The 27,674-nt window shown below is 37.6% G+C and overlaps 1 protein-coding gene across 3 annotated transcripts in view; it reads right to left on the bottom strand.

Annotated features, from left to right (window-relative positions):
- Positions 1-27,674, bottom strand: part of MAST4 (microtubule associated serine/threonine kinase family member 4) — a 214,589-nt gene that overhangs the window by 12,892 nt on the left and 174,023 nt on the right. For all 3 annotated transcript variants that reach the window (XM_084305338.1, XM_084305339.1, XM_084305337.1), the window contains 12 exons: positions 27,064-27,131; positions 24,573-24,658; positions 16,092-16,300; positions 15,229-15,367; positions 14,084-14,216; positions 13,221-13,386; positions 10,185-10,286; positions 7,117-7,239; positions 6,774-6,886; positions 3,937-4,064; positions 3,610-3,842; positions 1,656-1,856 (listed from right to left, as the gene is read on the bottom strand). In XM_084305338.1, the coding sequence (XP_084161464.1) occupies positions 1,656-1,856; positions 3,610-3,842; positions 3,937-4,064; positions 6,774-6,886; positions 7,117-7,239; positions 10,185-10,286; positions 13,221-13,386; positions 14,084-14,216; positions 15,229-15,367; positions 16,092-16,300; positions 24,573-24,658; positions 27,064-27,131 (1,701 nt within the window). The remainder of the gene's footprint in view (positions 1-1,655; positions 1,857-3,609; positions 3,843-3,936; positions 4,065-6,773; positions 6,887-7,116; positions 7,240-10,184; positions 10,287-13,220; positions 13,387-14,083; positions 14,217-15,228; positions 15,368-16,091; positions 16,301-24,572; positions 24,659-27,063; positions 27,132-27,674) is intronic.

The following is a 27,674-nucleotide window of genomic DNA, read 5'->3' as shown; positions in this document are numbered from 1 at the left end:
AACAGCAATTCTTGACAGATGTGAAAAGAACCAATAGAAGGCAAACTGATAAATAACTGAGTGTTGCTTGTCTGTGTAGACTGCCGCATGTGTACCATGCTCTTGTGATAGCTAATCTGAATAATTAGCATGCCCTGTAGACCTTCTGCAAGCAGAAAAAAAAAAAAAAAAAGGTACTAAGTGCTATAGGGATATACCAGAAAAAAACACCTGTGACTTATGGGTCAGAGATTATTTTAAAGAAACAGTCTATACAAAGAACAAGCCCAGACTGCTTCTTGGCCACAGTGCTTTCAGAATTGAAAATACCCTACACAGGCTAAACACACAGTCACTATATTTCCCATTGTAAAAATAAAGACATCTTCATCTCTCACATGCATTTTGTGAGAATGATCATTCACATTCAGGCAGCATCACAGAAATGCTAATCATTCTCTTCACGGGCAATGGGTTGTACACACTAAAGCGGAGGCAAAATATTCCTCTTCAATTGTGACTTTAAACTTTCCTCTTGACTTCCCTTGTTAAAAATTCTCATGGTTAGTTGGTGTTTATCACAGATATTACACAGGAAGCCTATGCCGCTTTTTGAATTGTATGGTGAAGAAGGGTAGAAAACATCATGAGGTGAATCAGAAATTCCTGCACTAATAGTGCTCAGACAGTCCTTTCACCTCTTAAAATTCTCCAAAATGCATGGACAATAGCACTGCATCTGCTCACCAAGGTATTACAGAGAGCATAAGGCATATGTGCTTTACAACTTGGAGGTAGGTGAAGTGTACAATGTCAGCGCTCTCCACCTCTGCCGGTCAGAACCAAAACCTACAACCCTGCATAAAATTCTCTGCCATGCTGTGGACTCAAAGCAACCATAAGTTACTGCCAAAGCCACCTTTGAACACATGAAGCAGAGCGGGGCTGCATTATCACACCAACAGATACTAAAAGATTATGCCTAAGGTCTAAAGGCAGCACATGGCCGGTGTATGAAGTTAATGCGTAATCCCACTTCTGAAAAAAAAAAAAAATCACTTAGTTTGGGAAATTTGGACTTCGATTCTGAACCACTACAATATGAAGTCTCAGAGCTTCACCTGGAAACACTAAATACTACTGCTACTACACTTCCACTTATGTATAGCAGCATTTCTGGCTTCACATGGTGATCACTCCTTGCAAGTCAATGTAATAGAAAAAGGAGCTTATTGGCTATTTCCGCTTTAGGGATACTTTGTTCTGGTTTATCACTTTACCTTACAGGAGATGGGAGAAAACTAGCCACGCCAAACATGCTGCTGTAACTGAAAAGCAGTTATTAAAGGAGCTGTACATAGCAAGCTGCTCAGAATTTAAGCTACAACCATACTAAAGGATGGACAAGGACTGAAGTCTGCATCCTGCTGCACACACATGTGGTCAAAACCAAAGTAGTTACCACTAAGCTACAGTTTGCTTGTCAGAGAAGGTCTCTTGGGTGTGATCTGACCACTGTAACTGTATGACTAGATTAGACCATTATGATTATGGGAAAAGGAAAAACAAAACTTGACCTGGAATTCATTCTCGATTCTCCAAAGTCTTACATTTACATTATAAAACATGCAGTATGAACAAATCACGACATTTCAAATCAACAGATTTATCTCTACCTCCTGGAATCATGAGGGACAAAGCACTTGCAGAAAGGGACTTTGTGACTTTTCCAGACATCTTCTTTTTCTCTGTGCTTTCTAATCGCTGACGAGCCACATGAGATGCAACTTCACTGGGTTGTTTTGAGGAGTTATCTGTGCTGTCCACACTCTCACTTCTTCCATTTATCTGATCTAAGTGTTCTGAAAAACTACCAACTGTACAAAGAAGAAGGAATAAACATATTGAGCAAAAATTGGGGGTCAGGGAGGAAAAACTGTACTGTTGTGAGATGGTGATTTTTCCTTCTGTCTATATATCCATAGAACAACACTTCAGAAATCTGAGTAATTCTTTCAGATATGCATAAAGGTTAACAGAATGAACTGATGCAACAGTGACTGCAACATTGTGTAGTCACTGACTAAAGCAAAATGTAGACAAAAGCAGAAGCAAGTTTGGTAGCTCATTATGCAATGCTAACCTTGAAGAACTTAATGATTAAGTTTATGATTAATACAATTATTTTTCATATGAACTTCACCTGAAATAAATTAGAGGTTCCAATCCTACATAAGTTGCCAGCTTACCAAACTTCAAAATCATTAAAAACACTAATTATATTTATAACTACTATCTACAGCTTTTATTCTTTGAGTATTTTTCTATCACTTCCACAAGGAGGAAGATACCTCGCACCACAAAACTCAGTATACAACCACAGTGGTGTTAGTCTATCATAGGTAATGATTTTCCACAATGCTCAATTAAGGACAACAGAATTTCATGCAATTAAAAACAAACAAACAAACAAAAAACACATGAAGACCTTATGCCAAGTGAATAACCTGTGAAAATTTTCTTCAAAGATGCCAAAGTGAAGTTGTGTGACCTTATGAAACAAGCAACAAGAGCAGGTCTCTGACCTTTGAACAAAACAAACACCTAGTTTTTCTTCAAGGTCACAGAATATCCTGTTACTAATGCACCACCACAGAAAAAAATGAAATTATTCTTAAGTGTAATCAGTAAGTTATAAAAGAGCGAGAAGTAATTTGAGTTAACATCTGTGACTGCTGTGCTAACTCCATCAACGTAACATTGAGGAAGGGAATAAGCCCAGCTTAGAAAGCACACTCAAGATGTTGGACAAGACAAGAAGATGGAAATGGTTATACAGCTGGATGGGCTTGAGGATATTTTCCCAGAAATGGTGGGTGGAAGGGAAGAAAATACAGACAATAAGGGGAATCACGGGCATAGGAATAGAAAGGATACATGATACAAGGGTTATCTTGAGATAACTTATTGAGGTACAAAAATGTAAATGTGGAGAGGAGGTAACCGGAACATACATAGGGTCAAATGTGAGACTGATACAAGCTGAGATCTGTGTTAAGTAGCAGTTTTTCCCACAGAAACATGGAACTCTCCTCTGAAAGTACAAACAAGCAAGATAGTAGGGCCCTGGATCCTCCTGCAATCTATTCAAATGTTTGTGTTGGGAAAGGGATGCATAAAGGAGATATATTATTTAAGGAATGGTTTATTATGCTTCTTCCTAGATTTCAAATGAGACAACTACAAACCAAAGGCAACCTTACAAACCAATTTCTACAAACCAAAGGCAACCCTGCCAATTCTGAAACAAATATACATCACTGGAAAGTCTTAACTAAAAACATGTAACAGTGCAGCACAGAGTGTTAGAAAATAGCTATACAGATCAGCTGGAAAGACTCCAGGATGATCAATCAAAAAATCATCAACCTAGGCATGGGAAGGTATAAAAATAGTGCTTAAAGTGCTTATGGGACCTATGACTCATTTTCTCCAAACCAGAGCCCTCTTGAGTTATTTTCTTTTAAGCAGTACTGAAATGCAGGATTTCTAAATCCTTGAATTTAAGTGCTAAACAAAGACTCACAACTGTTTCTAATGTCATCAGTCAAGAGACCCACCCTGAATTACCTGATAGTGTGGAGCTGCTGATAGTACTTGCTGGAGTGGTTACTTCAGGTTCATCTTGCACTGTTTCCTCGCTCACTAACGGAGGCTTTTCCTGTTCTTCCCGGGGCCCCACTAAGCAGGTAGAATCATCCTGTTCTCCTTCAGCTGATATGGCCAGCTTTGGCAGTAAACCTGAACTATGTCGCTGCCGGCTACTCTCAGTGTCCGAGGAGGTGGATGTAGATATTTGTTGTCTGCAATAAAAATAAGCAAACTCTCATGCAGTTAGCTGAGATGAGGTGGCTTGCTAGCTGACTAGCAGGATGTGGACCACTTCCTTCTACTTACATTTCAGAATATTCTGAACTCCAGCTTAAAGATTCCACTGAAGGCAATGTCACACTCTTTGTTTTGTCTCCTGCATCTTCCTTTTCTTCACCTTGTGTTTGAGTGACTCGGTCTATGCTACTAAAAACCTGTTACAGAAGAAACAAACAAACCACACACAATCATATAAAAAAGCCCAGCCCTCATCACTGACAATTGATATAAAAAGATATTCAGGAAAGTACGTTTATTTCAAGTGGTACTCTGCATGTACTCTCTTATACAGTATTTCACAGTGTAAACTTCAAAATTCTTGAGCCTTTTTATATTTCTATACTTTCTGTTCTTAAAACGTTTTGCTTTCTTGGCTCCATATACAGGGTCATGAATAGTATCTCTTCTCATTACAAATTCATCAGCTTTCTCTGCATTTCACTGTGTGAACCACAAGACTACAAACAAAATCCATCGCCTTGGGGTCTCCATGTCACAGGATCAATGCAAATGCTGAATTTACTCATAACCAGAAAATCACAAAAGAAAAAAAACCCTACCTAGGAAACTGACTAAGTATCTGCCAGTCAGATGTGGAAAGCAGACAAATGAATCTCAGAATTAAAGAATAAATTCTCAAGAATTTAAGACTCAGAAGGAAAGGATAAATTACTTGGCAAAAGGATTTAGAAAAAATAAATTCTTAACATTTCAGAAGTCTGTTTGCTTAGCTGACAAACAGCATATAGAAATTGTCAGCTGTATATTCTACAGCTTGGCAGTTGCAGCTAGGGCACAGTGACATAATGACATTAACTTACTAAATCATTATTATGGAACAGAGGGGGTAGAAGCACACAAAAGCCCAGAATCAAACAATGGTTGGAAAGGATTTCTGGAGGCCACCTGGTTCAACACCCCTGCTCAAGCTGGGACTCCTAGAGCAGGTTGCCCAGGACTATGTCCAGGCTGCTTTTGAAAATCTCCAAAGAGGGAGACTCCACCACCTCTCTGGGCAATCTATGCCAGTTCTCTGACACACTCTCAATTACAAAAAATGCTTCCTTAGGTTCAGACGGAACTTCTTGTGTTTCAGTTGGCTCCCACTGCCTCTTCAAGGTATCTCCACAGAGCCAAGTTATCTTGTCCAAGGTATCTTCAAAAAGACTGAATCATTTACTAATATCTGAATTTGAAACATGTCACCAAGTGAAAATAAAGAGTTCACACAGAAAACAACTATATCTACAACTCCTGTCTCTGCTCCTCCATGCTATCACAGATACCATATATGTGTAGTACTGCAAAGCCACTACGAAATATACCAGTTAATTAAAGCATAACAAACAAGATACAAACAAACATACATTTTTCACAGAGTTTCACAGAATTTCTAGGTTGGAAGAGACCTTAAGATCATCGAGTCCAACCTCTGACCTAATGCTAGCAGTCTCCACTAAACCATATCCCTAAGCTCTACATCTAAACGTCTTTTGAAGACTTCCAGGGATGGTGACTCCACCACTTCCCTGGGCAGCCTGTTCCAATGCCTCACAACCCTTTCAGTAAAGAAGTTCTTCCTACCATCCAACCTAAAACACCCCTGGCTCAACTTAAGCCCATTCCCCCTCGTCCTGTCACCAGGCACGTGGGAGAACAGGCCAACCCCCACCTCGCTACAGCCTCCCTTGAGGTACCTATAGAGAGCGATAAGGTCGCCCCTGAGCCTCCTCTTCTCCAGGCTGAACAAGCCCAGCTCCCTCAGCCGCTCCTCGTAGGACTTGTTCTCCAGGCCCCTCACCAGCTTCGTCGCCCTTCTCTGCACCCGCTCAAGCACCTCGATGTCCTTCTTGTAGCGAGGGGCCCAAAACTGAACACAGTACTCGAGGTGCGGCCTCACCAGAGCCGTGTACAAGGGGACGATCACCTCCCTAGCCCTGCTGGTCACACTGTTTCTTATGCAAGCCAGGATGCTGTTGGCCTTCTTGGCCACCTGAGCACACTGCTGGCTCATATTCAGCCGACTATCCACCATCACTCCCAGGTCCTTCTCTGCCTGGCAGCTCTCCAACCATTCCTCTCCCAGCCTGTAGCTCTGCTTGGGGTTATTGCACCCCAGGTGCAGGACCCGGCACTTGGCCTTGTTAACCTTCATGCATTTTTGAATTACCTTTAAATAGTTCTTAAAACGTATTAAACAAACTGCTCATTAATAGAAAGCTTTTGAAAGTCACTGCTGCCTACTATTAAAAGCATGCTCATTAGGCATTCTGCTTCTTAATCCATTATCTCCTGTCAATTTTTCATCTACACTATTTCCTAAGTATGTTCATTCTGCATTCCTTGCCCAGCAATAATTAGCTGGGATCTCTTCCCCTCTGGACACTCAGCTTTGTCTTCAATTCACAGCATTCAAATCACTCACTCAAATCCACTTTTTTTTTTTTTTTTTGACCAAATCACATGTTGCTTCTTCTTTACAGTTTATTGCCACTTAAGCTCACCACTACTATAGGCTAGTACTGCAATCTTTGTTATGCCATCATCTGCAAGTACAACTGGAGAAACGTTCAAACTATGCATAAAGAAAACCCACATGCATTTTCTAAAGAAAATATCAAACTATTTATATCATTTTCTATTACTTAAGGATTCAAGAAATAATTTTCTTATACAATATTTTCATGTTTTTGGTATTCATGGTACCCATTTCATTCTCACTTAAATTTCAGTTAATGTTTCAAGAAACATTGTATATGTACACCCTGTATACCTCTTTCATATCTAACATTTCTAAACTTTAGAAAAGCATCAAAACACTTATGCATTAAATATGTATTAACATTATAGCAATTTTTACTCACTTTAGAAAATCTGTGTGAACATGAGGAAAACTGTCTTATCTCCAAATTAAAATCTTCATCATTTGTATCATCTTCTTCCTCAGTTTCCATATGGTGGTATTTCTCAGAACGAGCTACAGACAAGTGTAATAAATTATTTGAATTGGCAAGTAGAAAAGGGTAATAAGCTTTATTATTAACTGAAAGCACAATTATATTATTAGTTCTCCTGAAATGTCATACCACTACTTAAATTGCACAGCTGCCAGATTTCTGACACAGGAGATTCTCAAAGCATTAAGAAAATACACAATCAAAGCAAGGTGTTTATTGATTTTTTTTTTATATGCAATATAATACCTACTATCAAAATAACTTGTGTCATCTTCAGACTCCAACTGTGGAATAAATTCTGCTTTCTGCCTCAGCAGACTATTCCAGTCAAGGCTCCTGAAGAACTGATGCTGCTTTACTTCATATGCACCACCTGGGGGAGCCAGAGAAAAACACTGAGCAAATGACAACAAATCCACTGACATTAACTCAACTAAATCCCTCGTGAAAAAAATGCAAATTAGCATGGAAAGGCACAGTCATCACCGCAGGTACAAACTCCTACTACCCTTTCTCACTAGTATCACCTAAACATGTCAGAGCACCTCTTCGTTGCCATTTTTCATCAAGGTTGGCATTGCAGTTTCTTATTCTTCCCCCTTCTAACATTTCTATTTTTCTGGCCACACTGATTATGCATTGGCCATGCATTAGTCTGAAATAAAAACGTAAACATGTGTATTACATGAGTTATAAAGTAATTACAAGTTATAAAGTAATAAAGAATGATTCTTCATTGCTGCTGAGCGTAAACATCATTGGTGATTAGGAACTCCTTTTCTAAGACAGTAATACACAATTCTATAGGAAATAACGTGTATTTTACCTCATTATAGATTACTGCCTACTTTTTATCATGTGTTAAACAACTACATTAGTTTCAAATTAATAGACAACAACTGTAAAAATGCAAAATACTGAAATAACAATAAACAATAACATGCTGAAAATACCTGGGGAAATGGGTGGAGATGTTTTAATAAACATAGATTTAATTCTGAAAACATGTGTGCTACTGCACAAGAGTTACTCCAACTTGATATACAGCATAAACTTCGGTAAGTCAATGTTATGTCAGTACAGAGCCATGGAAAAAGCATGAATTCTCCAGCACTGACCTCTAAGTCAGTGCTAAGATTTCTAGGTTTTGATTTTCTGACTGCAGCAGGGAAAAAAAAAAAAAAACTCATAAAAGCCAAATCTTCCCAAAGGAAACCAAAATCATAGCTAATCATAAGTAACTAGTCAAGGAGTGATAATTTTCCTGAACATAGTAATGGGATGTTAAAGCAAATGGTGTAATTCTTGATTAGGTATCAGACACTTCAGACCCAAAGAGATTGTTGTGTTTTTTTTTGTTTTGTTTTGTCATTTTCCTTCTTCATAAGAGTACAGTATCTGTCTCTCTTCTTTCAGCTTGACTCTGCCACTCAGGTCTCCTGAGCAAACACACAATTACCATTTTCATGGAGTGTTATGCAGCTAGCTAATACTTATTAAACAGATACGGCTGTCATTTGAAATGCATGGTGGAGCCTGGGATAAACCATGTTATTTTCCAGTGCCCCCATGGGACCCGTCATGTTGCAGCCTCCATTTCTATGCATTGCTACTGACACTTAAAAAAACTTTGTTGTGGTTTCTAAACACTCCTTTGTGCTTCAAAGAATGACTGCAGAACTCTCTTCTTTAGACTGCCAGCTCTTGAGAGACCACAAACTGTCAAAGGAAATCAGCCCCTAAACAAACAAAACAGATGCTCCATGTAGCTGCACTGACCATTACAGTACTTAAGCCAGCCTCATTCTAGCCAATTCACTTTCTCATCCAGCTACAGCAAAACAGAGGCAGAATTTCCAATTTACTTGTGATCCAGCCTCTCACAGGTTGACACTACATTGCTAGTGTTAATGCATTACACTGCATTAACACTACATTGACCATTGTAGTGTTAATAACGTGACCATTGAAGAGCATTCTGGCAATGAAACAATAAAAATGCCAGAAATTTTGTGTTATATGTTTAAATATATATGTATATATGTAAAATATATAAAACATATATATTTAAAACAAGGGAACAGAACTAGCCCTGGCTTTTCATTTTGCCTTCAACAGTGGTGCCTTCTCCAGTAGATGAAGTGAGTGGAGAAACCATCTTGGACATCATATCTCCCTCACTCTTACTTTATTCGGCACTGGGGCAAGAGAGAACAAACTTTACAGTATGCCACTTACTCCAGACCATCAGCTACTGGAAAGGCTAAGGGCTGTTCATATTCCATGTAAGCAGGGAGCAAGAGACACGCAGTTCAGTCATTTCTGTCACTACACCACTTCCAAAAAGAAGACCTGTAGTTTGAGACCATGTCAACAGTACTTGGGGTCTAGGCTATACTCATGTTCCCCCTGAATGGCTGTGATAAGGACAATTATAAACTGATTCCCTAAGCTCCTTTTTATTTATTTTTTTTAGCTTTAAAAATATGCATCACACTCTAACTGCTGCACTCAGTTTTGCCAGTAATTTTCTAAGTAGTTATGTTGACTCAACCTTCCACTTGGTTTCCTTAGTGTCCCAGTGTATTTATACTCCTGGAGTACAACACTCACTACAAGTAAGACTATAGTTTATATTCAGTCTCCTGCCTTTTTTTTGCTCTGTTTATTTGCTTTGCCCAGCGGAATGGTAGTCAGTGACTAGGGGTCCCATACACTAACACTTTAAAAATTAACATGTAATGTTCATTACTGCATCTCACCAAAATTCCCATGTAAATCCTGCTGCTGAATGTTATTTCCTTAACATTCATGCTTCTGATTCCATTCTTTTTCGTGCAGTATAATAGTGCTAAATGAGAATGATAGGATCTTTCAGACAGTCATTTCTGATTAACGCCTGGAAGAACCAATTTGCCAAGTAAAGATACTTCTGAAAAAGCAGGCATCAGTTGTATACGTCTTCCCCTTCTCTGTTTTTGAGTTTCGTTATTTAGTACTGCATTCATGAAGTAATCCCATCCTATGCCTAACTGGATGTTTGAGAAGTTTCTGTTTTATTATTTCAAGTAAGAGAATAATAAATGAGAATAACTACATGTAAACACCACAGAAGGACAGTCATCACTTGTTTAAGGTCTTATTACTGGTTTGAATCTGTAAATTAACCCCTGCTATAACAGCATGTCATGCTTCTTGCCCCGACAAATGTTTCCCAGACCTCCCATCTCCACCCCAACCCCCCAAAAAAGTGAACAAAAGCTCCAGTGGTGAATATATTTCTAAGACACTAACAAAACTTTTAGTAGTTCTCCTAACCTGTTCCCAGTCTTTCCAAAGGGTTCTGCCTGAGCAGCAGGGTAATGAGATCCTGAGCATCTGGAGGTGGTGCTTCATCCTTTTCAGGCCAGTTGATTTCATCTAGCAAGAAAAAGACAGTTTCTTATTATTTAATTCTGATCCCAACATTAAGGAGAAGCTATCTAAAGCCATCATTGTAAGCTAACAGTAAAGTCAGAGTTAAGACAACTTTTCCAAATTGCTCTGTTGCATACCAATTACTTCTGATTTTAATATTCTCTACACAGATTTAATAAACTTATTTTTATGCTCCCATTTTCGTCAGAAGTATCCTTTAACCCAAAACAATGTTTAACAGCAAAATACAGCAATGCTTGGCTTGTGGAAAAGTATTGCAAAATTTCATCAAGCTTGTATGCTGTCCCTTTTCCCCGATGTCCCCCTATTCCCCTGCCAAATCATCATGGTTTAAATTTCAGTCCTGTTCAATGGAAACTACTGATAAGATGGACACAGCTGACTTGACCCAGCAGTCACTGCTTACATCTGTAGTTCTCTAATGCTAGACATTCACTAAAGTCATTACTCCCATGACTAAGGGCTGAGGTATTGGCCTCTGCTCTGGAGAGATCCATGCCAATGTAGCTTTTTTCCAAGTCTCTCATACTTGAGAAGAAACAACTCACTCTTCTGATTCTTACATTATTAAGCCTTTTGCACTTCCTAGCAAGTTGCACTGAAATCCTGCAGTCACAATATTAGACTACACAACATCCAGGTAGCGCTGATTAAAAATTCTGCTAAACCCTGATTTAAATTAAACAGTGGAAAACAGTGCCAGTTTCAAGATCAACATGAACTTTATGACAGCTTACACAGCTATTTTCATGTGATTTTAAGCAGAAGCTGTGTCCACAAGTGTAATATATTGCAGGTTTAGACAAAACCCTGCAAAAGTTTCTTGGAAGGTACAGGGATTTCAGCATCAGGAGACAGAATACTAGGATCTCAGAAAACAGAGAAGGCTGTTAAAGTTTGTGTTGTAATTATACGACCTAGATTTTTTCCTTTAAAATGGTCTCCATTGAAGATATAATGATCAGAATTTACACAGGAGTTTCACCTTTGCATTTTGAAATTTAAAGAAAGGTACTGAAATAAAAAAACACGAAATGTAACCCATTTTGGGAGGCTTATTTTTAAACACTACAGTTTCAGGCACCTAATTTACACTGAAGCTTCCCACCATTTACTCATAAAACTTGAGGGGAGGAAAGACAAACCATAATAAAGAAGAAAGAAGCTAAGATGAGGGGGCCAAAATGAGTAGATTGTCAAGTTGAATGCAGCCTTCACCAACGGAAACTGGAACAAAACTCTGTGCTATGGTTTGGGTTCTGTAACATGGCTTTTTCAGTTGCATACAAAGGGACATATATTTTAGCACAGGAAACTTATCCAAGGAAGCAGTTCTCTTACAGATAATTCACAGTAGGAATGATTTCAGGAAGACATTTAAAATCAAAAGGAAAAGCATGACAATCAAACATTAAAACAAGAAAGTAAGCTGACCAACAGCGTTGTAGAGTAAGTGGGAATGAATCAGGTTTGCAAAAACACACTTCCACAGATAATTTGACATGATGGTTTATAAAACGTAAAATTAGTGCAACATACAAAATAAAGTCTAAAGTCAAATTTGGTCATTAATTTTCAACTATTCCCCCACATTCTCCCAGTCAGGGAGCATAAAGATAAAAACACATGTGCATGTGTCTGGAAATGCAATAAAAACATGAGTTATTTCCATGTTTGTCTGCCTACAGCTTCCATTGCAGTCTAAATCTGATTTGGAAAATAAAGCATGAATAAAGCTGCACTGCAGCCACGAGGCATTGAGAACAAAGCCAGCATTTGCTGCTTGTGTTAATTAAACAATTGATTCTCTTTGTCACTCAGGCTCTGGTGTATCACATCAGAAAACTGCACAGTTATAAATCCATAAACAGCTAGGGTGTTTTATAAGGAGGAAACTCTGCTATACTACAGGCAACTCTCAAATACATTTCATTAAAGTTTGCAAACATGTCTGGCTTTTAATGTCAGAGGCAGCAAAAAGTGAGATGATGACAGACTAATTCCTTTTGTACAAAGGGGATTTGACGAGTTCTCAGAGAAAGAGGAACTGGAGGTTCAGTTAGTTTTGTCTCTGTTGAGTTTGTTTATTTTGGTCTTAGTTAGCGGACCTTTTAGGCAGACTGTAAAACAGACTGGGAAATATACAGTAACAGAGGTGCTATTCTGTTGAACTTTCAGCGTAAATAGAGGCCTTCTACATCTATGCATCTGGGAAATTTATGGAAACAGCAGGTAGGATAGTAAATGATCCTGTTTAATTATCATTCAGTTTTGCTACAAGCCACAAAACAATACTTAGGGTCAGCTTGCAGGTTAAGATCTAAAAGGTTATTGAATTTTAAATGAAAGAAGAACAGCTGTTACAGAAATAACATTACACTAGAACAATCACGAATGAAATCATTAACAATCTGTGAATTGAATTTGTTTCCTTCTCTTTCTCATTATTTATTATTTGAGAGACATTTGCTTTAGGGTTTTATCACATCTTTGTTAATTTCTTCATTGTGTCATGAGGCATTTTCCCACTTATGCAAATTTATTTTAACCATTTCTTCTGTGGTATAATTTCTTTACTAAAGACTGTTCTTTACCAAACACTGTGCCATGGAGGCGCTACTTTCCTACTAATTCTGCTTTTCTTTTTCAAACAGTGTAGCTTCATCATTGTACTCTATATCACTGCACTTCTGTACTCAGTAACAGCATATGGTCAATTCAGCTTTTAATATATATTTATTCTTACTGCTTTGACAGCAAATCAAATATTACAGTATTGAAATAACGGTGTCCTTTTTGAGCAAAACTAGCTTGAAACTTAGTGTATCAATAATGTTGTAAATATCTTTACTACTAAAATAAATTGAATTTTTTGACAGCAAACTAAGAAATCTGATTCTTCGTGATGATCCTCACCACTGATTACTTGTCCAAACAGCTCTTCTGGTGTATCTCCAAAGAATGGCACACAGCCAACAAGAAATTCATAAAGTATAATCCCCATAGCCCACCAGTCCACTGGTTTTCCATAACCCTGTCTCAGTATTACTTCAGGAGCTATGTATTCAGGTGTACCACAGACCTAAAACAAAAGAAAATAAGCATGATGGTGAATTTAGTCTAGTTATGTCATATCATTTGTACATCTTGAAATGTAAAATAACTTGGAAAAAAAGAAAAATGAAATTCAGTATATCTTAGGATTTTTGCATAGTGCATTTTTAAATGACCTATCTACTCATATAAGTAATCACATTTACATGTCTGTCACGCAAGGGACAGTTTGTTTTTCATACATGCAAGACTGTCACAACAAACATTTTATTTAATTTAAACATATCCTTATCTTTAAAAGAAAGTTGTGACAGTTTTATCTTAAGTAACTTTTACAGCGAACAGATTGTGAGCAATGGTAATGAGGCATGCTTAAAGGGAAATGGGCCATATCAAGGATTTTAGCACCCTTGGTTGTACAATGCATCATGAGCTCCACAAGTACTCTGCTGAGACTTCTGAATTCCTTATAAAAACAGTTTTCCATTTGTCTCTCTCACAGGCTCACTTGCACACAATTAGGTTGTTCATCTTACTAATAGACCCAAATGTAGAAAGAAAAAAGACTACCATAATCTGCAGGGCATCAGAAGAAGTAACTGACACACCATCAGAACAGCAATGCAGAAATAACAACAGCTTATGTGGTATTACAGTACATTTTGGTGGCAAAACATCAGTTCATTCAAACAATCAATGTAAAAGTGAAAAAGGTTGTGTCTTACTTGTTTATCAAGGAATTCTCTGGCATCCTTCTCAATGTGACCCTCATACAGATTGGTAGTCAAGCTCATTAGCCCCACCTTTGACAGACCGAAGTCTGTAAGCTTTATATGGCCCATGGATGTTACCAATAAACTGAAAATTAGAATGATTTGGAGTTACTGTGATGTAATGCAAAATTATATCCTTATTATTATTATTATTACACTCAGAGGAAAATGTTTCAACAGCACTGCAAAAATATAAAGACAGCTTAAAAAGAACTTTAATCAAGTACAAAACAGGTGAAGAATATGACAGTTGCAAACGTGTTATTGTTGTTACCAATGTAAATGAAGTTTCTATACGCAATTTCACATCTTAAGAGAATCAACTAAGTGTTGCAAGTTAATGCTAGATTATTTGAACAAAAATAAACAGTAATTCTGAAAGAACTGGAATGGAATTAATCCGGCTTTAGAAGCGAGGTGGGCTTTTTGTGCCTGTAGCAAGCTGGGTCATTCATTTGAAAAGAACTCAGATATTAAGTTAGCTAGTAACACTACACTGGCCTGAGGTGTCACACCGTGAAGGTATTTTCAGCCAACAGATGTGACCGATTCATTTTTATTTTTATTTTTTAAAGTGAAACGGGGAGAAGATTAATGGAGATACAACAGCCATATTTTTCACTACAAATACATAGTGGAAAGCCTCTGTATATTTAAATACTGGATAAAAAAAGCAACAGGAGAGATTTCCATAGTGTTCAATCTTATTCTTGTAAATGCAAATAGCAAAAACCTGCATGTTGTTGATACTTTGCATTAACCTGTTTTTAAGCATACTTAGAACTTTTCGTTAACATATAATGTCAATATGCCAAAAAAAAAAATCAGTCCTCCATTCAGTCAAAAAAAACAAGTACATTTTTCTTTATCTATTCAGATAGCCTCTTCCATCTTAAAGGACTTTAAAGAACACTTTTGGAAACATACATTCCCTATAACTGCAGATAATGAAAATTCACATATTAGGCAGAAATTGTAAATCCACATAACATTTATGATATTAAAAAACGAAACATTTCCGGTACAGCAAAATTACACTTTTCTTATTTTATCTAACCATTTCAAAGTACTCTTTTGGTTATATTCTAAATACATACTTGTCTGGCTTCAAATCCCTGTGTACAATTCCATAATTATGAAGGTATTCCAAAGCCAGAACAGTCTCTGCAAAGTACATCCTTGCCATGTCTACAGGTAAAGGACCCATATTCTTCATCAAAGTAGCACAGTCTCCACCTGTGGAAACAGGACAAATGTTCCAGATGATGCCATAAATTCTGAGGTGTACAAGCATAATCCATATATGCTGCAGAAGCAGACACAAATTGCAGTCATATATGTTGATTTTGCAGTCAGATGACCCAATTTAGCATGCAAGCACACTAACTACTGAACTGAAAAAAACAGCATGAAGCTGGGATTGAGTGGTACAAGAGTTCAGCTGGAAACCAATAAAACCCATGCTTCTGCTTAAACAAACAAACAAACAAACAAACAAATAGTTCACACAGCCACAGCCTCAGCTGCAGTAATTCATCTTTCACAGTCTTTGTCCACTGTCTTCCTCCAACGTCAGCACCTTTCCAAATTTCTTCCTCTTCCTTTGCAAAAAATATTGCAAATACCACAAGACATGCTAATGAAAATTTGAACTCCAGAAAAGTTCATTTTCACATGAACTTTAAGTGGTAAGATACTTATAATTACAGTCTATGAAAAACTTTATTCAAAGATCAGTTATCCCCCATTATAGCAGGAGAAAAAGTGTTTTAAAAGACCTCACACTAAGGGATAATGAATGAAAAAAAAAAGCCACCTTATTCTTAAATTTAGATCCTAAATTGTAGTGCCAGCATACAGAGGACACACAGGGTATTTCCAGAGAACTGCAGGGATTACATTTCTTTTCTGGTGTGACAAAAGCTTGCTCTTCCCCTGTAAACCAGAACAGACACTTTACCTTCTACATATTCCATGACCATACATAAATGACGTCTTGTTTCAAAGGAGCAATACATGCTGACAACAAAAGGATTTTCTGCAAACGTCAGGATATCACGCTCAACAAAAGCTTGTTGGATCTGGTTTCGAAGGATGAGATTTTGTTTATTAATTTTCTTCATGGCAAATCTTTGTCTGGTTTCTTTATGTCTCACAAAATAAACCGCACTGAAGAAGTCCAAAAGGGGGAGAAAAAGAAAAAGCACTAACTGTATTAAAAATGTATTTTTAAATATATATATTTAACAACTAAATACATGCAATATATTACATATATCTAAAACGTTGTAAAAAGATTTGGTTTTAATCTAATGGAGTCGACAAACCTTTCAATATTACAGAATAGCTAAAGACTTCTTTTTGTTTCATCATCAGGATCAGTTTCAGTCAACACAAATTAGTACACAAATTGAAAACAAACAAAACAAATAGCCCACCCCAACAAAAACAAACGCTCTCAGCTCAGAGTTTGGGAGTTTCCATCAGCAAAGGATTATATATGGAAATCAGTCATGGCACAGTGATAAAAATCATTCTGACAAATGCTTGTTCTGTAAGTGTGCAGTCAGCCAATTATGACTCAGACACTGTCTAGGGGATTTTAAAACATGTCACAGGTTTCTCATGAAGGTTACTCAGAATTTGCTCGATGAGGTGGCTCCCTCATTGCCAGGTGCAATATGCATCATCTTCTGTACTTGTTCAGAACCTGACATCAGCACTGATCCATATCAGGGGTAGGTCACCAGTAGGTAATCCAAAATAAAGATCACTTAACAACATGATAATATGGGATTAAGATGCATCTTGACCTGCAGAATTTCACTGTGGTGTTGGGTATAAAGTTTCCTGTAAACTTGGTTAGATAAGGTCATGGTGCCAGGGGAAGCGAAGTTAAAGAAAACCTCACATGGTCAAACATTCTTGCTTTCAAGGCTCAGGAAAAAGAATCAACCTGCCATGAAACACTGACACAGGACATGACTGCTGCATTTCTCAAAATCCCTTGAGGCAAATCTTGAAAACATACCTTGCTTGAAATCCACTTTGCAGCATTTAATGCTTAAAGCATCTCCAGTATATAATTACCACAGTAGTGAGTGATTACAGAAAGAAAGGACAAAAAGGAGAAAATAGAGGGAAAAAACAGGACTCAGTTATGTAGTTTTTAAATTCAATTTGTTGTCCCCATGAGGTCCAATTATCAGTATACAAGTATTTAAGTATGAAAAGCAATTTTTGCCTTACTATTTTTATGAAAACATCTTCACACTACTACAAAACTTAGAGACACTTGAAAAATCAACACTTTCTACTTTCCTTTGTGGAATATTTTTTCTAGACAAGAAAGTTTCTCTTACTCTAAAAATTTTCAATAGTCCCTTGCTGTTTGTTGTTTGAACATAGCATAGGGCAAGTAAAAGACATTACACCATCATGAAACTAGGGGGAAAACACCTTGGGCAAAACCGAAGACAAACCCCACCCTTAGTGCCTCCTACTAAGTCTTGCTCCTTGCCCCTCCCAAGCTCAAAGAAAGACCAAGTTATACAACTCCAGTACTCCTCCCTACTGGCTTCATGACTTTTGTCCTGCAGCTCTTCCTACCACTCCCACTACACTAATTTCTTTCTCCACCTCTTCTGTACAACTCGTCCTTTGCTTTTTCTTTCCTTTATGTTGTTTTCCCTCCCTTTTCTTGTTACCTGCTGTTCATCTGTCTTAAATTTCTTAACCTCCTGGAATTTCATCTTTTCTTTTCCCTTTTTTCAGTTCCTTTGTGCATTTTTGGCTTGTAGAAAAGTGGGTTTTTCACACGCCTGAAGCCTCAATGCTTAAAAAAAAAATGAAATACCTCTTTTCCTATGGTAGCATCTGTAGAGTTGTTGCTACTGTATTTAAAGATGAAAAGCTGGTAAATTTGAACTATTCAATCCAGTAAAATATCTGAGACATGCTGGCTACTTTTGCAGCAGTTCTCCAAATTACTTTCTCTAGCCTTGTAGTTGCAAGCAGATAATTGTATAAATTTGCATTAGAATTCAGTTATCCACAACTCCTTAGAAAAAAAAAGTTTCATTCACAGTATACCAGATTCACAAGACAAATGCAACGCAGTTCTCTCTCTTGAGCTTAGATATGCGTACTCTGTTTATATGATACAAAATGATTTTAAAAGATCTTCTACATACAAAAATGCATATCATTACTTATGCACATCCTATGTTGTCTCTCACAGTAACCTGAGCAAACAGCATTATAAAGAAAACTATACCCTGAGGAGAAGCAAAGTATTCCTATTGAAAACTACCTCTCTCCCTTCAGGATGCTGCCAATTCACAGTAGCTATGCATTTCTCTAGCACACCAGTACTTAGCAAGGCACTGCATCCTGTACACTGAGACATATGTGGTTCTCAGCTACCACTCTTTGAAAGGCAGTATAAGAATTTGCTGAAATGTCACTAAAATGATAAATTGAAAATGCAACTCTCCCCCTCCCCAACATTAAATTTAGAAAAAAAAAGAAAAAAGAAAAAAGAAAAGCTTATGCATTTGAAATAAAACAACACAACAACCTTCCTGGGACCTCAACTTAATCTAAAAAAATGGAAAGCTCGGAGTAAAGCACATAGATGCCAAGACATAGAAGACGCTGAACTTCCAAGTAAAAAGACGAGATCAACCACAGTGAGTTCTGGTACACATTGACTTCGTTTTATTTTGAACCCTTACTTGCCATCTTTGAAGTATGCTTCTGCTATTGAATAATAAGTCACAAAGATTGGGATGGCCTTTCTATTACCCTTTGTGTTCCCTGAAGCTGTTCCTTGCTACACTCTCCTAATTCCTGCACTGAACTCACTCTTTTTTCCCCACAGGCTCACTATCCTCTGTTGCTCTCTATTCCTTTACTTTTCAGGATGTTATTGCTGGAGCATTAGACAGAAGTTTATCTTTGCTTTATATGTGCTTTTATAAGAGCACAATACCTCACTCCAATTTTCCTGGCATTGATCACTAAATGCTCACAGCTCGTAATTTTTGGTATGTTATAAAGAGAACTGTCGATTTGAGGATTCCTTTAATACAAGAGAAATGCATTTAGAACACCCAGAACATCTGACTGCCCTCTCCATCCACTCAAGAAATTAATAAATTCTGGGATTGTCCAAACACTGCCTCCTTCCACCTCCAACATAAGTTTTTCACTCAGCTTGAACAAGCATTTATACATCACCTTTAGATAGGCACAAATATAAAACACTATGCACATGTGTTGAGATGACAAGAAAAATGAAAACAAATGTTTAACTTCATTCTTGTATTGCTTCAACTTAACTAATATGCAACCTACACTTCAAATCATACAACAAAAATTCCTTTTTCCTTATATTACTTACAGGCTGCAGGCCTAGTTTACTAGACCTAGCTCTTCGGTAACTTCAACTTCTAGATCCATTTTACAGTATCATCTGTCTACATTCAGTGCCTGAGGTTAATGTTGCCATGTGACTTGCTTCGACCTGATTCTCTCATTTGCCAAAGGACCTTGAACTCCTTGTGGAAACAAAGGTACTGTACTTTCTGTATTCACTGTTTAAAAGTCACAGCTGCTAACCAAGCACTACGCTTCATTTTCACAAGCAACTTCCTGAGAAGAGACTGCTAAACTCTGTACTACCCTGGAATTAAGTCTGAATTGTCTCCAGTGCCAGGCAGCCATTTGTGAGGCCACAATTCGTATCACAGCACTACAGTAAAATTTACAGATAGTTATTTAAGACCAGGACTCACAAGCAACAGTGTACCACCTCCTAGCTAGAAAATGTGTATCACCATATCAAATTTATTTGTGGGCAAGGAAATAATGCTGCCTAAAGCACTGCAGCATTCCTAAGATAAGCATCCAGTGTGGTGTAGGTGAAGCGCACAGCCTCGTCTCAGCAACATTTTGGATATATCCTATTCTGCGTAGTGGCATACAAGATGCTGGCCATCTGAGAAAGAGAACAGGATAGCTGTGATTCCTGGTACTAGTCCTATTTGTATCAACATGTCACATAACTTTTGGCCAGACTAACCACCTGTCCATATCTAACTGAAACAACTTTTTCTACCTTTATGGCAGCCAGTAAACACTGACGCACAGTGATGAAACCACTGTCAGATTTTCTGTAAATAAGCTCAGTAAGAACTATTCCATATTTGGAAAATAAAAGCTTGAGTTCTTCACCAGTTTGTAGCACGCTGCACATTCAGGAACAACTCAATTTGAAACTGTCAATACTGTAACAACCTTTCTCTACCATCAGAGAAGATTGTATTAGCTATCAAATATTAGATCCTCACATATGTATTAGCTACAAAAGAGTACATTTGGCCAGGGCTGTACTGAGAAGGGAGGCTCACTCTACAACAATGAAGTCCATGAGTTCGAAGTTCACTATTTTGTATAAGTCCACAATGAATAATGAGTATAAGATACAGAAACTGCCAGCCTTGTTTTTAAGCTGCTCTTTAAAGCCTTGGGCATCAGAGCCAAAACCTCTTACTCTGTGTAGAGCAGTCACCCACAGAGGTAAAAGGAAATAAAAAAAAAAAAAAGAAAAAAAGAATACAGTTCATTTGATCTGCAGTCCTCTACGAGGTGGTGCTATTTAGTACCATTCTCAACTCAACTAAACATGAGCAGGTGGAAGAGACAGTAATGAGTATTCATTCACAGGTTAGGGGCAGTGGCTGCTCAAGCCAGTGTTGCTGATGAGTTGTGAAACTTATCTAGTGACACAATTAACCAGTGTGCCATGCAGGCATTCGTTACACATATCTCTTTCTGTAGAAGTGAAAACACTCCTGCCAGATGTGGTACCATGTATTTGCTTTAAGGAGACACAGTCAAACATCAGTAAAGACCAACTGAACTAACATCACTCCCTTCCCTGAAATCAATCTTTATTCTGTTGAGCTAGCTCAGGAGAACAGGCTGATGCCACCTTAAAGACGTAGACTACCTGCTGCCTCTCAGAAGCTGAAAAATGGGGAAAAAAAATGTTGCTTTGAGTGCAGTAAAAGTTTAACATTTGGGACGTATGAAAAGGAAAATTTTGGCTGGCTGAAAACAAGTCAGATAGACAGCTTGTGAAACCATTAGTGACTTGGCCTGTGTCCTACATGTTTACTGATTCACAGCTTGTTTAACTTCTTGTATATTCCCAGCCTGATACACCTCATCTACTATACAGTCATTTAATTGCACTACAAATGAGTTTACCCAAACAATTAAAAGCAGAGAAATCCTAAGATATTTACTCAAACCTTCACAAAACCAATAGCTTATATTTAAACTCATCAAGTTTAACATATCTGACAAATCTCTGCTACAGCATGCCAAGACCAACAATTACCCTGTCAAGCAAAGCTTTCCATTTCACTAATGAAGGCAAAAACACCACAATAAAGTCAAAGACACCAGAATGCATACATATTTTGAATTGCTTCAGAATGAAAACTTCCGTATATCCTCAAAGTAAATATTACAATAGCATACTAAATTTAATATGTCAGAGCACAAAATATGCCCACTGACTGAGAATAAGTCAATGAAGCTCATGCAGAATTCACACATCCACATTATTTCAAAAAGTTAATGGCCTGGAAAAGCATGGAAGTAGAAAAAAGCCTTGTAGCATAGTAACAGTAACTTTTATTTCAGCTGCTTATACTTGTAATAAAGTGCAATAAATGCCTATGGGTCAGTTTATTGCATTGTATTCACGGATGAACAGATAGTGTTGCTTAATTACACTTCATTTTGTAGATGGCTTAAAAAATACACAGGTAACAGTGATGTGCTCCCCTCTAAACATTACTCTAACTTTTGAAAAAAACAAATCACCAATTGTCAAGAAAAAGAATATGTGATACTCATCCGAAGTCTGTTAATAATACTGTCCCGTTTATCTGACTTAACACAGCAGAGAAATTCAAGCAAACAGAAGTTCTTAAAAAAAGTGGTATCCTAGAGAATTTGAGTTCAAGCCTCCAAAACTTTGCAAAACTCTGAGCAATGTTAAAGACGAGGTGCTAACATCACTTTTGAAAGTGATGAGCAAATACTTTAAAAAGTCTATTTCCACGCTGTTCACTGAATTTATTCCTTTCCCTCTAAATTAGTTTATATTTGGCTGTATCTTTTTCTTTCTTGTTGATTTTTCTCTTAAGAAGTAACCATTAAACCAAAAATCCCAACCAACAAAATGCACTTTGTTGTTGTTTGCTTAAGCACGGAAACAATAGCACTCCATTAAAGCTGATAATTACCAGCTTACCTCTGTTTAAACAGTCAATAAAGGCTATAATGATTCATTCAGAATCCAGATACACTCCAAGCTGCTCAACCTCAATCAGCTCTCCCTTTCCTCACAACTTTATGGGGGTCTCAACAAATTTTTATGACATCTATGACAATTTTACCTGTTGTATGTGTGAAAGGTGTTTCACCCAGTAAGCGTTTATTTTCCCTGCCACAAGCACAAGAAAAAATATCCTACATGTCTACATCACATGTGCCATAGAAAGCCTGGGCTTTTCATCCTTTCTTTTTCACCTTTCAAATCCTTACTTGTCTCTTGTTTCAAACAGATAGCTCTCTCCAGTCTGTATCTCTTAATGGTTCATCAGGACTTCTTCTGGCTTTAAAATGTATGGAGCAAGAGCCCCAGGACTACTGCACCTCTGACTTCTGGTGGCCAGCCTCACACTGCTGGTTGCAGCATGTCTGTGTGCCACCACTCCCTCTTTTCTCCACTGCACACCAACCTAAAACTCTAAGAAGCTGGGCAGGTCCAGTGACTCAGACGCCCTTTTCTCTGACATGGACCTACCCCACATGGTTCTTCTCTTCCTCCAGCAAGACAAAGAGGAAATTGGGTAGGAGATGAAAGAGGGAGGGAGGGAGGGAGGGAACTAAGCATCTTCCAAGGGAAGGAAGAAGGGATGCAGCCAGGGAGGGGAGCAGCAGCTCCTGATAAGTGCCAGAAGAAAGGCTTTTGAAGTCTTAGGGTAATTTGGAGAAACTAGCATACAGTAATGAGTTTGCCTAGGGAGAAATTCTGAGAAAATGAACTGTTAAGAGGTTGAACATTGAAAAGCTGTATTTGGATATTTACATAACTTTAAAGCAAATTATGTTATCTCCTTCAGGCTTTTTGCTGAACTATGTAAGCAGGTCTGGACACAAGTAACCCTCCACATATGCGGTCATGATGAGAAGCAATAAACACCACCCGTCCCATCAGAGTTTGGGGTTGCCTTTAACTAAATATGACCAGGGAGAGGCATTACTGTACCCATAATCCCCAGACCATTAAAAAAGCATGCATAATTCCAGTGGGTATATCATGGGTGCTTTCTCTTCTGAGTACAGGGTCTTTTTAAAGAGTCCTATCAGATAACTCCCACCTTAAGTACAGGCAGCACAGAGTAGAGACAGTCTAATACAATCTGCACTGAGAACAGCACAGCCCTTTCCTTCACTGCTGCTCCGTGACATGGCCTCATTTGGTGATGGGCTCCTGAACTCCAGACAGAAAACTCTATTTTGAACCAATACAACTCTCAGGTTAAATCAACAATAATAGTTCCTATTCTGACACATTTTAGTGCTGAGAAGGAGCCAAACAAAGGTCTTATAGGTGGCACTTGATCACAAATAAGACTAAAGACAGAAGTTCTGTCCACTGGCAGGCATAATCCCTGCAGTGTAATTGCACAAAATAGTTCATGCTCACTTGAGGCTTGGGCTAATGTAATTCTCACTTGGTCTTCCAGGATTATCTACAAATGACTCACATACCACTGAGAAGTATATTGTGTACTTTCCAAGTCCTCAGAAAATTCAACCAATAAACAGTAATTCCTTGAAAGTTGTCTTGGTAAAATCTGAGGATAGGTGAGAGTCCACAGAGACAGAATACAGCTGTTTAGCACTACTTCTGGAAATTTCTTTCTACTTTATCAGTATTTTTAGGTCAAATAAGCACTTTTTAACAACCTGTCTCCCTTAAAGATGTAGTTTCATTCTGTTTCAGATCTGCACAAACATCAGCTGTTTACAGTATTAAAAAGGTGGCTTTAAGTCTATCTTTTAATTTATTCAGATTTAATCTTTGTCATTATACGTAACCTAGTTCTGAAAAATCTTTGTGGTACAATATTTCGTATATTAATGTACTACAGTATACAGCAATTCATCATTACTTAGGAGGCTACCAAAAAGTTTTTCTTCTGAACTTCAAGTATTAGCAGCTAAGGAGGAAAGCAGAATTAAGAAAACAGCAGTGCAAACAAACTCTCTTCCATAACTATCCCTGCAGAAATAATGGGAAGTTAGGCAAAAACGAAATGCGAAAGGGTTGTTATACTCAAAGATTACTCACCCATAAGCTCCATTACTAATCAGTTTAATTGTTTCAAAATCACTTTCCCGAGGTTTCCTCCGGAGTTGCAGTGAGGTATTAGAGGTCTTCAAAGTAAAAGAGAAGAACACAGTTAGTATAGTATTTTATTTTACTTCCCCCCCCCCAAAAAAAAATAGGGAAAAATAAAAAACAAACCAAAGCATCAACTATCATGAGTCTGTCACATCCAGATGAACTGTCTGAAAGCTCTGGCCAGCTGACCACACAGCTGCTAAAATGAGGGACCTGAAAAGTTCTTGAGGCAAAGCTGTCTTTTCACCAAAAAGCTACCTGTTATATTGGAGCTGTCTGTCCCCTCACCTATGTACCAGGGTTACAGCAGATATGCATGATGGCTTCTGATAAAGGAGTTATGAGCAATTCTTATCTGGAGTTACACACTTCTGTGAATCCCACTAGGCACTCTCTGGCCACTGCCCTCCCATTTGAGTAAGTCTGATTTTATACCAGTACAGATTGGTAGTAACAGAAGTAGATGAGCTCTCGTTAATGCAAATATTTTGTACATTTCTAACTCATGTTAGGGCTGTGATACAATTTAGTACACAATTTAGTACTTTGTGGGAAGAGGGACAAAGAAATATATATGGAGGATAATATATATATGGAGGATAAAAATGCAATACTTTTACCATGACAGGGGTCACTTTCACCTACTTATATGCCAGAACATTTTCAAAATGGAGTTGTCTTGAATACTGTACAACCTTCTTTCTAGCTGTAATTTTAATGAATCTTGAAGATATAAGTGCAAGTTAGAAATGCAGGGTGTGAGGTGCATGTGTATGTGCAGATTCCCCAGTTCCTTATTCCAAACCCACAAGATCCTTATCATGATGCTTCCCAAATCTCTAAAGAGTTCTGTGATCCCTATCTAGGTAGCTCAGTAACAGTTAAAGTTGAAAGTAGATCTGGTTGGAACACTTTCAATGAAATGGTTGCTAAAGAAACAGTTCAGTACAAGATTAGTGAATATGTTAATAGAATGAATTACGCAAGAGCAGAAAGAATTTATATTATATTACATTATTTAGGCTGTGTGCCTGCCAGTACAGGATTCTCCCTAATTACATATTTATGATATTGAATGATTCGGTACTTTTAAGATATGCTTCCTGACGCTTTTCATGTGTCATTTTATCTTACATTCATTCCACAACCGCATTTGAGAAAATGTTTCTAGATATTCACCCCACACTCTTCTTTCCTGATATCATTCCACCACACCTCCTCCCCAATTATGTATTCCTTTATTACACTGCACTATCTTTTATTTCTTCAACTTTGGAATTTGCATTTCCATGGTTCAGAAACTTTCAGAATTACAGTTTCAGTAGCTACTGCTAAGCCAGTTTGTACCTTCATATTCATCTCATAATTCAGAACTTCCCTTCAGCATTTTAGTTATCATTTCTATTTTTTTTCTCCAATTTGTCAATGTCCTTCCTCTAAACAGTGCTCAGGTCTAATACAGTGTTTTAAATGCAGAAAAATGAAAGCAGCAGAGTGAGAAACGCCCTTTACATTACAACTATGGAAGTCTTTCAGATGGTATTTGGCCAGAAAATCATAAACCTTCTGAATATAATAGGACATTTAGGACAGGATGATGTCCTTCCCATAGCACATCAAAACTAGCTTAACGGATACCCCATGGCTCTACTTTAAACTCTAGTAATATTTAAAAATGCCAGTAAAGTATTACTGAACTACGTATTGCTAGAACTACATTTAGTCTGTTGGCTGACGTCCAAGGTACAAATAATATCTTTTTAAAAGAATTTAAATTGACAGAATTTAAACCCACTGCAATAGCCAGCCCAATCACCTATTTTTTATTTTGAACAAGCATCTGACAAAATACTACTGTAAGTTATACATTATTGTAGTGAAATATTTTCAAACACCGATTCAAAAAAAATAATGCAGCATCTTCCAGACTGCAAACTAACTTTATGAAACAGGTTATTTGCTAACATGCTCATTTCCTCCTCATGGCTTGACTGTACCTGTTCAGACTCTTAATTTGATCATTAGCTGCCTCTGCAAACAGACTGTCTTAAAACTGCTTTAAAACAATTTATTTCTAAGGAAAGGGTATAAAAATCCTTCTAAAAAGAAAATAATTACAATGAACAGAAATGAAAGAAGCAGTGGTGGAAACTGTAGTAAAACAGCCTTCACGTGGTGATTACTGCAGCTTCATGGAAGCCAGATAACGCAACATCTAGGAATATAGGTAGAATGTTTTGTTCTGATATTTTTCATGATCCCTCTGTTTGCTGAGCACCATGGTGCTCACCGCTGCAATAGCATAAGGATTAGCTTCTGCTCCATTCAATTGATTTACACATACTAAGACAACAATATAAGACAGTGAGGGGTAACAACACATTTCTTTTTCCTTGCTCCAATTCAGCAAAAGTAGCATTGTAACAGGAAAACTTACACTTATTGATTCATCCATTTCCAGAGTTTCTGCTGCCCCACTGTCACAGTTAGCTAGCTGAGCTATTTCTAGAAGCAAAGATTAGAATACAGTAAGTACAAATGAAGTACAAGAACTAAAATCTGAGAAATTACTTTTTTTCTGGAATCATTAGTAAACACGCTGTCCTATCTGTAGTTCTTGCCAAATAACTCTTAGGATGTCTCTAAGCATTTAGGGGATAAATACCACATGGAAAAGGAAGACTTGCTATTCAATGTCTACGTAATCTTCAAACAGCCAAGTATCAATAAAAAACAATAGTGTTGTGACTGCTGAAATGTTGGAATTGTGTGGTCTATGTGCAATTTGAGCATTAAGGGAAAGACAGCAGTAACGTGCTAAAACTCATGAGAATTGTAGCGTACTAGGTGGGCATTAATAGTGTGCCCTATCCTTAATGTGCTGCTGAAAGCTTCGCAGTTGGAGCGATTCTTATAGTTTAGACAAGTACAGATTCCAAATGGTCTGCATAGTATACACAGAAATACTGATTGATATGCCTAACAAACAGTTAAAAGCCTTTTTCTTCCTATAAGCTTATCATCTATGGAGTCACTAACATAGACTAG

This window comes from Netta rufina (assembly GCF_964035555.1).
Source record: "Netta rufina genome assembly, chromosome: Z".
Lineage (NCBI taxonomy): Eukaryota > Metazoa > Chordata > Aves > Anseriformes > Anatidae > Netta > Netta rufina.
This window is presented reverse-complemented; position numbering and strand designations above follow the sequence as displayed.